General features: G+C 46.1%; 1 protein-coding gene across 1 annotated transcript in view; it reads right to left on the bottom strand.

Moving 5' to 3' along the window:
• Positions 1 to 15,336, bottom strand: part of T265_11947 (hypothetical protein) — a gene marked incomplete at both ends in the record, with an annotated part of 28,463 nt that overhangs the window by 9,753 nt on the left and 3,374 nt on the right. The window contains 6 exons of the mRNA XM_009178791.1: positions 3,885 to 4,043; positions 4,985 to 5,537; positions 6,601 to 7,062; positions 9,498 to 10,041; positions 10,230 to 10,452; positions 13,021 to 13,335. Coding sequence (XP_009177055.1) covers positions 3,885 to 4,043; positions 4,985 to 5,537; positions 6,601 to 7,062; positions 9,498 to 10,041; positions 10,230 to 10,452; positions 13,021 to 13,335 — 2,256 coding nt within the window. The remainder of the gene's footprint in view (positions 1 to 3,884; positions 4,044 to 4,984; positions 5,538 to 6,600; positions 7,063 to 9,497; positions 10,042 to 10,229; positions 10,453 to 13,020; positions 13,336 to 15,336) is intronic.

Here is a 15,336-nt window from a genome sequence, read left to right as displayed (position 1 = left end):
TATATATATATATATATATATATATATATTTCGGGCGACTTTGGGGAGCAATAAATCAGTTAGTGCATACAAAGTGTAACTGGTCAATAGGAAAGAGGCGCGGTCTTTTGGGATTGAGGTACAACATGGAGGAAAGGGTGCGGGATTTTAAAATCCGAAATTTTAGAATAATTTCGCAATAACTCGAAAAACAAACGGTTTTCGGGGATAGTGACATCCCCAAAACCTCCCCTTGAGGAAGAAAGGTCAGTAACGGGTTCTTCTGAGGTCCATTTGGAAAGGGGTGGTTGTGCGCCGACCGCGATCTGTCCACCTTTTTCGGAGAAGATTTGGTTCCCTGGCGTTCTGTATCGCCGGCTGCGTTGCATCCAGTGTGGTCACCTTCATTTCAAAGGTGTAAAGAAGAATGTCAACCGGAATGTCGTTGTGGGATGTTGGCGGCTCCGAGAGATGGCGCGGACGCAGCTGATTCTTGTGTCGCGTCCAGATATCTGGACCAACCGATACGTCGTACATTGCGCTCTCTCGTCTTCGAAGGACGTGTCCTTCGATCCAGCGTTCATGCCGTGGTCGACGGTCCCGCGCAAAAACAGCTGCATCCACGTAAAATCGGACTGGCTTTGTTGTCTGGGACCGAGCTGTCTGTGTCAGGGATATAGCCGAATGGATAGTTCGCAGTTTTCGGTCCATGAGCGCTTCAGCAGATGATTTCCGATCTCCCAAAGAGTCATTGGGAGTGGTCCGATAGACCAGAGGAAATCTCTGGAGGACTTCGACGGGTGTCACCTCCCCTCGAGATTTGAGCACTAATGACGTCCACATTCAAAAAAGTATTCACGGGGAGTGTGGTAACCGCATACCTATCAGTCTAACTCTGTATTGTGCATTCTAGCGTCATTGATTCTTCGTGACATCAAGAATGCATATTATTTTCTCTCAAGAGTCTTGTGTATCAGGTTACGAGACGTGCTGCTGCTGTACGGTTGCCAGTCTTGGCTTGAGGCAGATGACATGAAGCACTTTGAACTTTCGCGTAACAGCTATTCACCAAGAGTGCTAATGGATGACGTCAACGAACTCGTAACGAAACCATTGGGGAACGGGTGTTGAGTTGAGCATGAGATACCCCAGTGGCAGGAAGCACCCATTATAGTGGCTCGGCCATGTGCAGGGTACGCAAATTCACTGTCTACCGAGGCTAGTGTTCACCATGCAATCTATGAGGAAAACGACGCGTGATTTAGGGTGAGAGTGTGAAAGAAATTACGGAAAGTTTGGGCGCCCCAGGATGGTGCTCCCGTGACCTGCTCCACGCTTAGCTAGAAACATCGCAAGATGTACTGGGGCGGTACTGGTGCCTGCTGATTGCTGATCCCAGATACGTGAGGAATCATCCTACACTGTCCCAAAATAATGTGACAATGCTAATAAAAAAGATGGGCGCTGTTGAAGAGCTTCACGGTGCACGAACTTCAGTGGGTTTACCTACTGCGTGTCTGTTGGCTATAACGTTAGGCACGTCCTGACATCATACTGCATTGCGGCGCGTTGCGGTGACTAAGGGCTGGTGTTGTGACAAGAGAGCGTCCTTAAACGGGCTGCACACTGAAGTTACATTACACGAACTTCAAACACCAGTGTCCGAGAATTCATCCATCGCTCACCGTTTACATCACTTGACGTCTAAAATGCAGGCGATGGTCATCTCACACTGCGCCACCCTGTGTCCGTACGAACAGGTGTCATCGATCCAAGGTCCGATGTGGATGAACCGGGAGGCGTTCTCAGTAGTTTACATAACCAAGTAGTCGGCGAGTAAGAGTTTGGTGCATACATATCACCCCTACCCCCAAACGGAGAGCTCAATTGGTGGAAAGCGATGCAACAACAGTCCTCATTATTGATTTTCAGTCGGTCATCATTTTTGTCTTCAGTTATTTGCCAGTCTGGCGATATCGGCTCGAAAGTGTCAAGCACCATAGTGGAATTTGAAGACGTTTTTACCAAACTGCGATTACCCGATAAACCGATGGCGACGCTAATTCACCACAGAAGACGTACCAGACACACCGTTGATAGACACACTACCAATGCCATGACAGTATCGACAAACGAGAACCAATGGAAAAACGAACGAGAGGTAACGAACACGCAGCGAATCGGAGAACGCATATCGAAACAGCGAGTAAACGGTGGCGTAGGCAACAACACAAACCGTTCCAGAAACGGCGTGAGCAGCATAAGAGAAAACCAATAAAAAGCTGACACCACTTTCGACTAACAGAGAACAGTGAGGTTCCTTCTTAATAGAATTGCAGGGAACCAACTAGCTATCCTGTTATTCTGAACTGCCTTTCCAAATTTACCTCGAAAATGCGGCCCCCGCTAGCAAACATGCCACCTGCTTCGTGCAGGCTTGAGCGAATGTTCCTGCTTGTTTGATGTAGATCGGATGACATATACGTCATGTCAAAATCAAACTGCCTGACCAGACTTCTACCACAGAGTGCAGATACGCATGGGCACACAGACAGAAAACTAAGCAAGACGATAGTCGTCACGCCCTGAGTTTTTTTTAACAAATTGCACACAATAATAAAACACACTGGATTTAAAGGGTCGGGCAAAGCCAACAACTAACTGAAAATATACGGACTAATGAGCCAAATTGCAAAAGGTCTTGGGGAGGAGACAAGATAAATCGATGTTCTTTCCCATGAGGTATACAACGAACACGACTGCACGCAATTCGCCTTAATGTAGCGGCTGCAATCTTTTCCGCCGGTACCCAGCGCCCAGTAGAGTGATAATACTAATTCTACCGCACAGGTAGGTTTTTAAGTGATCGGAATTTGGCTGATTGAAGACAAACTGCTCGTGAAACAAAGTGATGTGTTGTGTACTTAAAGGCCTCCAGACTTTTTTGTCGTGTTTCCTGTTGGGTTATACATATCCACCATTATTTCCTTATTACGCGAGTATATACTGTATATTATTGACGAAAGGTGTAAAATGTGATCATTCCATCATACATCCGACTCCTAACGTCAAGACCACGTTTGTTTGGTTTCCTCGAAAGGGAGTACTGTAGGCTGGAGCGAAACCGCGCCACCAGCAAATATCCCCATTGCGATTTTCTGGTAAACGGAAGCAGCTTACCCAAAGGCTTGCTGAGTCTGACGTCCCAGTAATTCAGCAAGACAGTTTGTCAAGTTAGGCGCATACGCAATGTGGCACCAGAGGGAACGACGCTCCGTTTCAACAGAGATTTTGCACTGTATCCAATATACCAAAATCAGAGTGAAGCTAGCACCCGGTGCCTCCATTCTACTACTATGCACTAATTGAGAAACAGTCCATCAAAAAATGGAGGTTGACCGGCCAAACTTCCGAAAAAGCCCTCAGTAACCGAGGGTGAAGGGCCTCAAATATATTAATCAAGAGACGACATGGGGGCCAAAGTCTACAGGGGCTGAACGTGGGTTTGACGTGATAGGTTACGGATTTTGATATCATAGCAATAAGGATAATCGGCCGTATGTGTGTACCAGAAGCATATGTGCAATCCGCGTTGCACACTTCAACATTCGGGATGCTCCAGGCCGTAAGGAAGGTAAATGAGACCTCATTTTCAAAAATATAGAACTTCCAGAAGTTGAACAGCATGCATAGCGCATCGGGTGGTATATATATTTGTTGAACCATGGTACCTAACACGATTCAAACCAACACAAAGTGTTGTGTTGCCTAGCTGGTGACCGCCTAAACCCTGAAGAACACATCGGTATGGTGATGAGTTGGGGCTTATACCAAACATTATGGTTATACAGCCAGCGGTTAAGGTGATCGATAGTAGGGGTCAAACGAAGGCTGAAAATACTCACCACATGATTTAGAGCCATATGTAGGTATAGTGTGGACTGGCACACGGTATCTTGACAGAATTCACATCGAATACTTCGGTGCTTGACCAATCCATCGACCGTCCAAAACAATTGACCACAAGACACGCACGGATCAGAGGGCTTTGGGGGTAGTTTAAGCTGTAAGGGTAAAGGGATGAGGGCAAAGATAGACGAGAATTACGCGAAGTCAAGCTGTGTGAAAGGTGCTAACAATGAAGACTACAACGCGATGAGTCTTCAATGTCCCACTAATCCTTTTTAGCTGCCAGCAAAAAGCCTCCCCTGTTGTGAACCACTATTCACAATTGGATAGCATCATTTCTACGCTTCACATTAGATTTTTTACCAGAAGCGCCAGTGCTGGGGTGCGGGTATATTCAGTCTGCCCTCTCCAGTACACACAAGTTCTTGTTCGTTTACAGTCAATGAAGAGTGTTGAGAGAGCACACAAAGATACGTAAAATGGTCTCCGTTCGAAATTGTGATGGGTTCATCAAAAGTATTTATTCCAAATCAAGTAACATAAGGCCAGAAGCGGCTGAAAAGTGATCGCTCTTCGGAAGGAATGAGCTGATTGGACGGTGACTGTTGCACGTCCGCTCCGGAAAGGTGCGTGTCACAATGGGTGAAGTAACCCCACACTGACCCATGAATAATATAAGTGGCAGACACATTTGGTAAGGGTAGACTATCTGCGCGCCCGAAATTTGTGGTAATGGCCACGACCGTAATTTCTTAAATCCAACAGGACCAGTTTAGAATGTCAACGGACTGAGTAATGCCAAAGTTCGAACTATCAGGTCCGTCGGAGGTGAACCAGGGGGTTCCAACAGGCGCTGAATGAACTGATGTAAGTGAACTGAATGACTGGTAGCGATGAATCAGCCGATCGGATGACATTGCATCGATCGATCGCTCGCTCGTGAAAGTCAGAGCATTTCTAGTTGATATAGTGTCCAAATAGGGTCACCAACAACAGACACAAACGATGAAATGGATCGAAATACGTACAGGTAACCTGTCTGTGCTAAGTGTGGAAAACTGGTGGAAATGGCAAGAAGAAGAAGCGAGGAACGTACCCCATGGACGATTTGTAAATGACTCTTATGTCTCAGTGTGGGGACGGTAGCATGGCACATTTCGCAGGGAGTGTCTATCACAGATAAGCTGTTGTGATGGGTTTGGGAGTCTAAGGGTGGCGTTGCAGGGGGTTCACCCAAACGTCCGAATTCTGACGGAACAGACCGAGCACCTGCGTCCTTTGTATGCCTGTGTTTGTTCTGTTCACCTGAGGAGTTGGGGATAGGATGGTCTGACGAATCACCGTTTGAAATTACTATCACGTCCTGCGGCTCGGTCTCCGTTCGTCCGACGGATACTCGTTTACTTGGGATTGCTGTGTCGGGGCTAAGGGTGTGTGTACGTTTGGAACCGGAAATGCTATCTGGCTGCGAAGGGTTTGTGTGATTCGTGAATAAGCATGTTGGAGCAGAGTTTGCAACTGACGGAATGACGAAGCCTCCAGCCAGTGTGGAGAGAATGGGTGCTTCAGAAGATAGCGTAACTTGGGGTGGGGGCACCAGTGACCGAAGGTTTGCAAAAGGTGCTGCATTCGGAATTTCGGGCACAGGTCTAATAAAGAAACACAAAGATGAAACATCAATAAAATGTCGCACGCGCACTGGATCTCTTGCATGGACAAAAGTATGCCAGGTCAGAGGTTCGGAACTCCATTAGTAGATTTTTCTACCGTAATAAAATAGGAAGTACACAGTTCCAGTGACTATCGGTCAATCATCACCTAAAAGAGCCGATAAACGTATTACACAAAGCTTTGTGGATGAAAGTCCCCTGTCAAACATTATAAGGGGTAGCAAAGCGAAAAATGCCTGTTTTCAACGACTAACCGTATGGCCGATACATTGCAGTTTATAAGACGAATGTAAACATGGTGTTAGGCAGGACCTACAAGGGAGGTGATTCAGAGGACGTCGAAATCTCATCAACAAGAGAGTTATGTCATTGTCGAGTGAAACTGTGCACAAGAACAAGTTCAACGTGTGTACGCGTTTAACTGGAATACAAAGGTGAAGGATGGGGATAACGACTGCGACTGCCTCACTCATAGATAGCCACCTAGTGGATTAAACGCTTCTCAGGAGCTGAACCACATAATACATGGTGTCAGAACACATTGACCGGCAGCCTGTGGACCAGGTTTAGGTCCAGTGACATTCTCTTATTCGGTCAGTTCATCTCTAAGATGTCGCACCAGAATGACTCATTTGGACAAGCATCCATTCCAGTACAAATAATTCACTAAAATACCGCAATGTACAAAAGCGCTTTGCCATAATGAGACACTTGTGGTACCTAGTACTCGACGAGGTAACACGGATAAGATCGCTTATTAAGCTATTTGTCTTCAGGTCCCGTCTTGTTCACCCTGTATTTTCTTCCGTAAGACAATCCAGTCGATCAATCGGCTATCAGCATTCTCTCTTAACTCAAAACGATCTCATTTACCAGCTCGCCGGAGAAATCGACCCAATTTCATCTCCACAAACAACCTGCAAGTAATCACCGATTTTGAACAACCAAAACAGCCAAATGCACAAAGGTATCCATTTTCCGAAAAGATAAGTAAACGACTCAGATAAAAAACGAATGATTTTCACAGACAGAACACACTTACACGCTAGATTGCGTCTCACCACCCTCTTCTATGGCCACCACAGTACTGGCAGAAGCAACCTGTCCTTTTAGTTCCAGTATGACCAGGTCACCGAATATGGCAGAAATGGTGAGACTACAACGCAGGCTGTAGGAGTCCAGCGACGCAGCCGTCCTTAGTTTGTTAGATACGACAAAATCCAAAGATCGGTACAGCTGGGAAGCCACATCTGCTGGCAAGGCAAGTCTCGAGTGTTGATTGGGGAAGAGGATTAGACAAGCCAATGGATGTGCATCAAAGGCCCCCCAGGCAGCGTGCTGGTAAGCTGTCTTTGATGCGCTACATTTATGGTGGATCACAGCACCGGAAGCAGTGACGCCAATGCGTGCAGATCGAGCCGGATACGCAGTCAACACACCACAAACTGCACATGATCTGGTGGTTGGCTTCTCCAAGGGTTGCGCCGAAATGAAGGGATGAAAACTTGGTGACGGGATGAACAAGAGGAAACATGAATTAACAGTTTATTCCACTCATTTGAGAGGAACTCAATCAGACTTGACATCCTAAATGTGAAATGAATCCATACAGATGGAGAAGTGTCAAAGCATAAGAAAAATCAAGCAAGCTACACAGGAATGCCGTGAAGACAGATGTCACTCAGTTGATGGCGCACATATCTCCAAAGTGACTTCAATTTGATCTCCGCTCTGTGAGAAATTACAACAGATGCAACTCTGTCCATAAAAGAGAACTTACGAGAACGCCAGTGCCGGATCCGAAGATTAGTTACATTACGAGAAGGAGAGTGAGTCCCCAAGGTGACTGCTTTCAAGAGCAGTGGGCTTGACCGCCCTGCTTGAAGCAGATGATATTTTGGAGAGGGAAAAGGACGGGCACTAGTCAAACGGTCTAATCAAACCAGGGAGCTAGTCAAACGGTATGTTACTGCTTGTTGAACTACCAATCCGGATATCCTAAACGTCAGCCAATATCGTTGGACCTGTCCACGATACCAATTTAGATCCGTCAGGGGGTTTCGTTGCATGCAGCGACAGCTACTAATTGGCGCCAATTACGTTTAAATATCGCCCTACGTGGCTCGACTTTGGTATTGCAAGTCAGTGAAGTCTTGTTTAGAGGTGAACAGAAGATGGCAGTTGTCGCTTAAGCCCATTACGATCAACTAAGTGAACTAGTCATGCCGATTGCGCTAGTTAGTTTTCACTTGTTTATTTGCCAGATATCCCTTTTGTATCAACCACTGGAAACCAGGCAAAATGATTTCCAACTCACTTGTCATTTCATCTTAAGTTGTATCGCGTCCTATCACAGACATATCGTTGAAGACTATCCATACGTTACGGACTGAACGGGTACAATCAACTGCTATAAATGATGCGAGAACGAGAGCAAAATCCCCAGCTACGGCACGAGCCCAACTACTTCTAATGCAGAGAGAAGACCAGACTTTTGGAGGAGAGCTTTCACCGTCTCAACTAAAGGCAATGTGCAACGGCAGCAACGTCGAATATTGTGGATGGCCTTGAACAGTAATAAATGCATCAGTACACAGTGTAAATACTCGACAGAAGAGAAGCGCGGGCTTTTTGGGAAAAAGTCCAACAAGGCGGAAATGGCGTGAAAATTCGAAACCTAAATTTTTGGAAAATAATTGGCAATTATTCAACGAATAAAACGGCTTCGGCGCACACTGATATCCTCAGCAACATCCACTGAGGCTGTGCGGGAAAAGTTGGTGACCGTGCCCTGAAGAAAGCAACTTTCGACCGGTTACCAGATTGCGTGCCCTTCGCGAGATATTCTACTCGAGAACGAGGCCGCCATGCTGCGCTCTGTTACGAAATACATCTCCGAAACCCACCAGTCATGAGATTACAAGGCCTTCGGTAATGCTCCAAACGGTTGTTGGTTATCGGTTCTTGTATTATGTTGGTCAACGAACTGGTCTTCCCATACATCACTGTGGTATTCGCGCGAAACCATCTAAAGTTTGGAGTAATTATGCTGATCATTGTCATGGTGTCCAGATAAAAATAGTGAGAATATCCGGACACAGCTGGAGTTCAAATTGCCACTCACAAGAAGGAACCCGGTAAAACAGATACTTCAACTTACAACTCAGAGATAAGGAGAGATCATAGACAATACATTAGTACTTCATTGCCGTACAACCACGATTTGAAAAACTTATTATGAACAAAGAAGACAACGAGAGAGAACTCCATGTCTAGCCGAGGTAATGCACCGGATACTGGATCAGGCAACCTGGATAGCTGGTAAGAACTTCACTAACATCGATCGGAAGCTGAATATTTTGAAGCATCACTGATCAAACGTCGAGATCACGCGGACCCGAACCTTGAAGGCAGGCCGCATTGAAAGTATTGAGAATTTCAGTCTTTTTCACGTCCTTCCACCAGTTTGACTGCTGATCACCTCCCTTCTTGCGCCACTATGAACTAGACAGAGGAAAACAGTATGACTTTCGGCCGAAGATGACTCGGTATGCGATGGAAGTTTGCATTGAACATGGGATGTGAATTCGTTGGCACCAGCCTATAGGTGACCTGGCATAACTCAAACTATCAAAGACATAAACAAGGTGCTCGTACGAACGACGTCTGTTAAACGTACAAAACCTCCCACACGGTAGCCTGATTCACACACCCCTTAAGATTCAGCCGCCATGGGTTTCAAACTCGCAAATGCGAACACATGTGAAAGGAATTTTTGTCGACAATATACCGTTGCCATCCAAAAAATGCTACCATCCTTAAGACAGTAGCTTTTCGGTCTTTATGACGGACCGGTGTGCTTCAACTTCAGATGGTACGAAGGTAAAAATGATCATCGGTTTTACTGTGATGACATAGAGCAGCAGACATTAGACTCACTTTTTAATGTGTGACAAGATTGTTGAAGCACATCCGTGCCGACTGATGCAGACGGGGCAACACTGACGCAAAGTAAGACTAGAGTTGCAGTTGACCACAAGGGGAGCGTAGAGTCTTGAGAGAGGAGGTTCCACTGTATCTTGGTTCTGGGATGGATCACCTTTGGATTTAGCACCACTCCCTCTGTCCTGCAGGACCGCTCCAACGTCGTTGCGGAATAGTCTGACGTAGTGCTGATGCCCCAATTCCAAATGCCGATGCAGCTGAAAGATGGATGAGGGGATGAAAGGACACCGTTGGCCTTTACACAACTCTCGTACCCGAGTCCAACGTGGATGGGATGGCTTAGGACGCCACTCTAAATGCGTGGACTCCCTGGTGGCAACTATGGAATCCAGTGACGAGAACTGACCTTCTGGAGGATCGGACGCAGGTTCTGCTTTATCCCCCACGTGAGCGGTCGTCTCGAGCGGCATTATACACCGTCCACAAGCGCATTCATTTGTTGCCATCCTGGCGAATTGAGTGCGGGTCAGCTGGCGCCCTTTTTGTGTCGAAAGAAATATAAAATTGGGAATGTTTGAACAAGGAACAAAGATAATGCCTTGGAAGAAACAAAATTATCTCTAAAAACGCCAACTGTAGTGAAAAACGATTAATGTTACATTAGAGGCTTCGCGATATCATCGATCGTCGGTGGAAAGTGGTCCGATTCATTAGCCAACAACTCACCCAAACGAACAAGTAATCTGGCCGTTGGGCGCAGCCGTTTATACGAGACAGAATCGCCCTCTCCGGGTGATTTTGACTCCAACACCGGCCCGGTAGATTGGAAAGTGGAACACGGTTGGGGAGATTCGTTAGAATACGGGTTGAAAGGACGTACGGTCCGGTGTGAACAAGTCCACAAAGGCGGCCTGTAGCCAGAGACCGATTTTTTAGCAGTTTCCACATCCTGTAAAAACATGAGTGTAGCCGGTGTATGAATAATTGGCTCGCTCTTGCAGCGCGCATTAGATAACGAGGAATGAAAATGTAACCAGACCAACCGAGTAATCCACACTAGTTGTCACATACAGCGGCAATTAGCGTTTTGGGCACTTCTCTCCAACTCAGTGAAGTCCAGAACAAAGAGAAATGATTGTTTTTTTCAAGAGGTCACTGATCCAGGATTACCAGCAATGGCCCACAAGTTCACAATAAACTGTAAATCTTGGTGCAGCAGGCTGTTGACATGACCAGAACAGTTTAACTAATGGTTTACAGTTAGATACCATCATGACAATCACCGAACTTCGCAGAGAACTTGATAATTGGCATGCATATGCTTGGAATTTAATATAATATTAATGGAGCCCGAGAAACTCAGTTATATGAGGTTTTTCTTCCCTATTAGGATAGCAAAAGAGCGTACGGGGGAATCGGTTACGTCAGTATTTCGGTCAGACTATACAGCTAGACAGTGTGAGATCCTGATGTTAAAGCTACTTGTAGTGGCGTTCGGGCAACACTATCAAGAACCTGACTGGTGCGGTCACCGAAATGGCCACACCAGTGCAGCACCACGTCTTATAGTGTCGCTGCAAACCACGATATTCTCAAAGCCACCTGCTACATTAGGTTGGGCGATGAGCACAGGAGTACCCCATTTATGCGAACAACGATTTCTATAAACAATGAACCTCTGACCAAACAATACCATTTCAGCTTCACTCAATCTCATGATAGAACTCCCGCATCAACGGTCGTGGCGTTATGCAAACGTTCCACATGCTGCCCAGGATGCGAAAATAACGACCAAGCAGTGACTAGAAGAGAGTTGCTACTGATCAGTTTCGTGTTAACCAACAGGTGTCTAATTAAAAAGGTTCTCCTCAACATTCGTGTGTAACCTTAGGAAGATTCGGTAAAACGTCCCCATAAATGAAGAAGCATATATATTCGCTGGAAGGTTAACGAATCACCCGGCTACTCGATATGAACTGGGAAACCACGGTGTTGAATGAGTGTCTGGAAGCACTGGAGGCTATGGGGCACGCTACATATCATGTGAACATCTTGGAGAAACTTCCTGAGCACACCATGCGAGATGGGACTGATTACAAGATACACATCACACATTCCGTACCGGAACGATAAAAACCTCGTTATATCTTTGCGCGCCTTAAAGCTGTTTCTGCGGCGAATGCACGACCCAGTATGATTACACGTTCATTACCACGATCTGGTGGTCGCCAGCCCTTACCAAATAGGGGCCAGATAGTCCAGTGGTTGCATCTTGAGTTTATTGACCGGAAAATCCGTGGTTCGGATCCGACCTCTGCCTCTCGACTTCCCTGTCTAGGCTTGGGCAGCCTGGCAATATCCCAGTCCTCATGCTTCCTTCTGGTCGAATGGTAGTTAGGCACTGAAAGGGTGCTACAGCTGTACGATTTACCTTATTTTTTTAACAACTAGGTTATAACGAACGGTTAAATTTTGTTCTACTCATGCACAAAATATGGCAATGAAAATAGCGACGGCTATAGGAAGGTCGAAGTTAATCAATCTCGACGATTTGGTCGTTTAAGTGAAGTTAGTCTACACCGGAAAGCCCAGATACACTGTATGATTGTTTCATCCTGACTGGGAAGCAACGGCATTACGCATGTCAAGAATCTCCATGGTGAGGTAGACTCTCAAACGCCCAGGTAGTGGCTAAAGATACGAGCGGTCGATCGCACGGGATGTAGCGTCAGCCGGAGAACTCAAAAGTGGTCAAATATTTGGATTTCGGCACAAAATGACTACAGCTACAGCATGAAATATCCGTTAGAAATTTAAAATCTCTGCTATAAGTAGCTTACTGGGAAGAACACACATGATGAATGAACATTGCAGCTTAGAAGTAGTCAGTGTGAAAGCCAGTCAACACATGACCACGTGAGTGAGGGATGAGCGGCGCTAAATCCTGTCTAAATGCGGATTAATCACTGCTGAACAGCTGCTGGTGATCAAACGGTTAGGCGTTCAGACTACTAGCCGTGAGGATGTGAATTCGAATAACTCAGAATGCTAGTGGGATGATGATTCTTAATAGAGATGAAGCAGTTGTACTGTGATTCTCGCCCTTTCAGCACACAGAGCCCAAGATACCCCAGTGATTATGGCGCTAACTTACCGATCGGAAAGTTCATTGTTCGAAGCCAAAATGTGCACCCCGACTGCCCCTGCCTATGCTTGGGGAGCCTGACAGTAGCTCAGCACTTAACACTCAGTGTAATAAGTTCCACAAGGCCGCCACCAGCTAAAGAAAGATAGTTCACCAGTCACGATTCATAGATGCAATGATGACGATTGGGCATCGGATCTGCTAACCGAAAACATCTTTTCTTAACGGAATGCCTGGTGCACCGACAGGTTTGTGGTGTTTCCCTTGATTTATGGAAGTGAGTTATGGAACTCTCAATGATGGCTTTCGGGAGGAAGGCATTAAGGCGGTGCTGTAAATTACAACTTACAGGAGTGAAAATGGACAACTTACATCAATGTAGAGCATCGTGTTCGAGCTGAGGCGACTGCGTGGTATAACACTGTGCAACCGGAGGGTGTTGCGTCCCAGTACACGCAAATGCTTTCGAGGGATGACCGTAGTGGCATAGCGTGATCGTTCTTCAAGGACGGACTCGGATACTGTAGACAAACACTGGCCATAAAGGGAGAATGAGACGAACACGGGAGGCCGCAGGGAACTTTCGGGTACCGAGCGCTTACGGTTTTTTCTGTGAAGGGGTTTCGGAGCAATCGGTCGAAGTCCACGATGCGGTTGTGTCGTCGACGGGATACACGTTTTGTGGGACTGTTCGAAAAGTGCAAATTATGGTCCATTAAGAGCGGAAATATCAGACCGCGACGGCGATAAAACTGGCAGATAACGCTGAAGCCTGGTTATTCAAAGGAAAAGTTGTATTTACCTTGATACTGAGAGTTTTTCATTACCCCATTCGTTATCTAAGTCGATGTGATTTGTGCCGGCTTTCATTTTCCAGATTATATATTTCTCGTTAAGATTCTCAACAGCATTTGCATGGATCTACACGAACAGTGCCGACTGTCGCATTTTGGCCAATAGACTGCAGCTTTCTCGCTACCTACATTCAGCGCCTTTACCTTTCACCTACAAAAGCTCCGACAGTAATAAACCACGTACCAACTCAATTTTTGGGGACCTAGGTCTTCAGTTAGGGTGAGCGTGCATCAGAAATATATCAGGTAGCAGCCGCTCACCAATGGCGATCAACTGCCAAACATGGACAACCGCTACCCAATGCTGGGTTGGGTAACGGGCTTCGCATACCGCATAGAGACTAAAGATGTTTTAAAGGGGGTAATCTCATACCTCAATCGCTCTGGAGTATTTGCTACCCGGAACTTCGTCATTAACGCCGATATAGGGATGGCAGATCATTAGAACACCAGCGGACTGGACCGAGCAAAAATCCTGGGCTTCGGAAAATTTCCCCAATTCGATGTTGAACTTCTTCCATTGTTCGTTCGACAGACAAGTGTAGCTCAAATGATAATCCCTGGAAAACACCAAGATGTTGACCAACCCATACTGAGAGCTTAAGTGGTCAATCAGCCCAACATCCGGTGACAACAGGGTGTGGGTGGGTGTCGGCGAATCCGTAATGAGGCAGTCAGAAAGCGCGTTTTCGGTTGTGTGACGGGTACTTCCATTGAAGAATGTGTCCAGCACCAGAGGCTGCGTTGGTTGGGACACGCGTTGCGTATGCCAAACCATCGTTTGCCAAAAAGAGTGCAGTTTTCCATACCCAATTCAGAGTGGCGTAAAGAAAGAGGTAGCCAACCCTTGACTTGGCAGAGTATAACGGAGATCACAAAACACTTGGGTGATGTCGGTGCTACTCGCCTTCCAGGATGGGGACCACGTGATCCTCACTGTGCCTGGTTGGAGACACTACAAGATATGGCTGCCAACCGATGTCAGTGGCGTTCTTGTTGTCAGTTTCTATCCAGATTGCCTGAGTGAATGTCTGGAAGTGTAGGCACCTCGGAATGATTGTGATAAGCTAGCATTAAGTCCCTTCCCTGTCCACCTTTACTCTTTTCTTTACAATAAGGCTTTCAAATAAATAAATACGGCAGTGAAGCATCGGTGTTGAACACTGATGGCATGCTGTCCATGATGATGATGACAACAGGGTAGATACGAACTCGACAGTTTTAACGCGACCTATATCCCAAGAATCATTTATGGAGAGTATTACGTGCACAATACCACCTAGCTTATTGGATTTCCAATGGGATATTTCCAAAGGTTTGTACGCTTGGTCACAAAATTTAACATATATTAGGTAACTGTCGGGGTTCTGTGTTATATGTTTGCTCTGTTTTTCAAACGTTTCACCATTTGTTGCTAAATCACTTTCTTCCGTTTCCAGCTCTCAGTGTCAAAGTTTTGGATGAATAAAGCCTAGTTTTCGGGCCCTCAGTCTTTTCCATTGTCATTCTGATTGTCGTTGCACTCCGACCCTCGTCGTACACAACACAACAGTTTACCAAAAACGTTTTCGAACAATGGATCGATTCTTACGTCCTGAACGATTCGATACCGACCCCAATACTCAAGACTCGGCAGGGCAGATGGAGCATTGGTTTTGTACTTTCACAAACTTCCTAGAGTCAGTCGGTTCTCATTCACCAGATAAACTGAAAACCTCGTTCAATTACGTCTCCCCTAGTGTTTACCGATCCATCAAAGACTGCAAAGACTGAATCAGCCATCGAAACCTTGCGAGAAATTTACGTACAGCCGAAAAATGAAGTTTTTGCACGG

The sequence above is a fragment of the Opisthorchis viverrini genome (assembly GCF_000715545.1).
Source record: "Opisthorchis viverrini unplaced genomic scaffold opera_v5_659, whole genome shotgun sequence".
NCBI lineage: Eukaryota > Metazoa > Platyhelminthes > Trematoda > Opisthorchiida > Opisthorchiidae > Opisthorchis > Opisthorchis viverrini.
Note: the sequence above shows the minus strand (reverse complement) of the source record. Positions and strands in the feature narration are given on the sequence as shown.